The 2224-nt window shown below is 39.5% G+C and overlaps 1 protein-coding gene across 1 annotated transcript in view; it reads right to left on the bottom strand.

Annotated features, from left to right (window-relative positions):
* Window positions 1-2224, bottom strand: part of LOC106474749 — a 16562-nt gene that overhangs the window by 9092 nt on the left and 5246 nt on the right. Inside the window, exon 2 of the mRNA XM_022380074.1 lies at window positions 164-312. Within this exon, the coding sequence (XP_022235782.1) occupies window positions 164-312 (149 nt within the window). The remainder of the gene's footprint in view (window positions 1-163; window positions 313-2224) is intronic.

The raw sequence follows: 2224 nt of genomic DNA, 5'->3' as shown, positions 1-2224 counted from the left end.
ATGAAAGTAATATCACCAAAGGCAATTAAGTGGTAAATAAACTGCAAAAAAGCAAGAAAAATCGGACCAATGCTAAGACGGGCAAAGGAAACCCTAGCAGTCAAGTAAAGCTGTAGTGTGAAAGGAGATAAGTATGTTTTGGAAAGTATTCTCCACAGGACACCATATCCCTGAAGTCCTGGAGCCATCCATAGTTGCACCAATCCAAAGAGATGAAAATCTGGACAAGGGGTGGCAGTGAAATGCCAACTGTAGTACTGACATGATCCAACCATCAAAACTAGTTCTAGAGAAGAGATGGTGGCAGCATCACTAGAAAGGAAAACATTTGCAAGATATTACCTTGGTTACTCACAATCCACTGAAGAAGCCATGTGTGACCCAAGTCTAGATGTATCAGTGATGCCAGAGTCCTTGAAAGAGATAGAACCTCTCATGCAGGAAGTATAGAAGAGGCAAGAGCAGAGTTACAGTGAGTAGACTCTTCATGTCCTGCTGACAAATAATGGAAGGCTGAGCCCAACTGGATTAACAATTGAAAAAGACCTCAAAGTGGACCAAGCATTAAGTTAGAGTCAGGAATGAAATGGAAAACTTGACCAGCCAACCCAGATGAGCAGCCTCTTGGAAAAGTGACACAGCCAAAAAAGAGCCTTCCAAATAAAGATGCAAAGAAGAACCAGTCATCCATGTAATAAAGAAACAAAGTCCAAGACTGTAAAAACATGGGAAGCAAATTGTTTCATGACTCTGTTGAAGACATAGGGAGCCAAAGCTATACTGACAAGGAAAGCTTGAAACTGGTATACTCCATAATGATGAAAGAAATGGAAGAAATTACATGAGAAACAGACAGTCTGAATGTAGAGAAAAGTATCTGAGGCATCAACTTTGGTCATTCAAGTCTGGAAGAAAAGAACCAACAGAGAGGGAAAAACCCTCCATCTTAGGACAAGAAATCTCCAGACAGTGGTTTAGAGAGGAAAGGTCCTTAAAAAGACAAGAATAAAACCCTGGAGAGGGACAAATGACCCTTTCAATGGTTCTCACATTCAAAGAATCTGATACCATAGCCTCAGGAGGAGAAGGAAAAGAGAACAGAAGAGGAATAGAAAGCTGTGTGTATAAACCTGAATAACCCACCATTCAGCCACAAAATGAATTCAAAGATACAGACATACTTTTACATAAGCTAAGCCAACTGATTAAAAAGTGGTAGTAGAACAAGAAATGGGAAGTGAGAGAGATGAAGTGTTCATAGGGTCAAAGAAAAGGAGTAGAACCACAAGGACGTATGAGATAAAAGACCAGGAAGGAAAGAGAGGATTGGTGTCAGGTAGCCTCAGTACAAGTCTCCAAGGCATTAGGAATACCACCAAAGACTTCAGGGCTAGAAAATGAGCCAGATGTTGGTAACAAAAGTAATGATGGGAAAGATGAATGGTAAAAAGAAGAGCATCTCATCCCAAAAGGTCCCAACAACAGAGAAACCAATTAAGTAGGGACAAGGCAAAAGACAAATCCCTGGCCAAGATATTTAACCATAGACACCCAGAAAAGCTATAAGGATCACAGTTTAGGGCTTCAGGTAGGAAATGAAAAAAGGATAGGTACGGAGAATGTAGGTTATAAAATCGTGGAGACAGAAAAACTGAGCACTAGAGACTGTTAATGGAGATAGGGGTCAGTTCCTCAAGTGGGTGGAAGGAATTCGAGGGATTAAGAATCCAAGAACAAAAAAGGGTAATGAAAAAAAAAAGAATCCTGGAGCCGAGGAAGACAAAGTAAAGAACAAACCTGAATAATCAAAGAGAAATTTGGAGGAGGAACATTGTCCTTAACAGGTAAAGAGGCAAGAAGGCATCAAAGAACCCATGACATAATGAACTATGGTGGTAACAGCTTTCACAATCAGAGTCTCATGTGGTGACAGACAAAGTAAGAGTAGTGTTAGCAACACTGCCAGGATTTCAAGATGAGGTTGCAGTTACAGTCACTTAAGAATTTGTGGTTATTGCAGCAATAATCCACACCATTTTTTTAAGACATTTAGTGACAATTTAGCTTGAAACCAAAAATTAAAACAAACTAAAAGGAAACCAAAAAAAATAACACTGTGAAAAGGCAGGCAGCTCAAATCTCATGAAACTGATTAAATTTTAATGCAAAGAAACATGTCTGTTAAAGACAGTACTGAAGATAAGAATGCTTATGGGGATACTAC

This window comes from Limulus polyphemus, unplaced genomic scaffold (genome assembly GCF_000517525.1).
Source record: "Limulus polyphemus unplaced genomic scaffold, Limulus_polyphemus-2.1.2 Scaffold142, whole genome shotgun sequence".
Taxonomy (NCBI): domain Eukaryota; kingdom Metazoa; phylum Arthropoda; class Merostomata; order Xiphosura; family Limulidae; genus Limulus; species Limulus polyphemus.
Note: the sequence above shows the minus strand (reverse complement) of the source record. Positions and strands in the feature narration are given on the sequence as shown.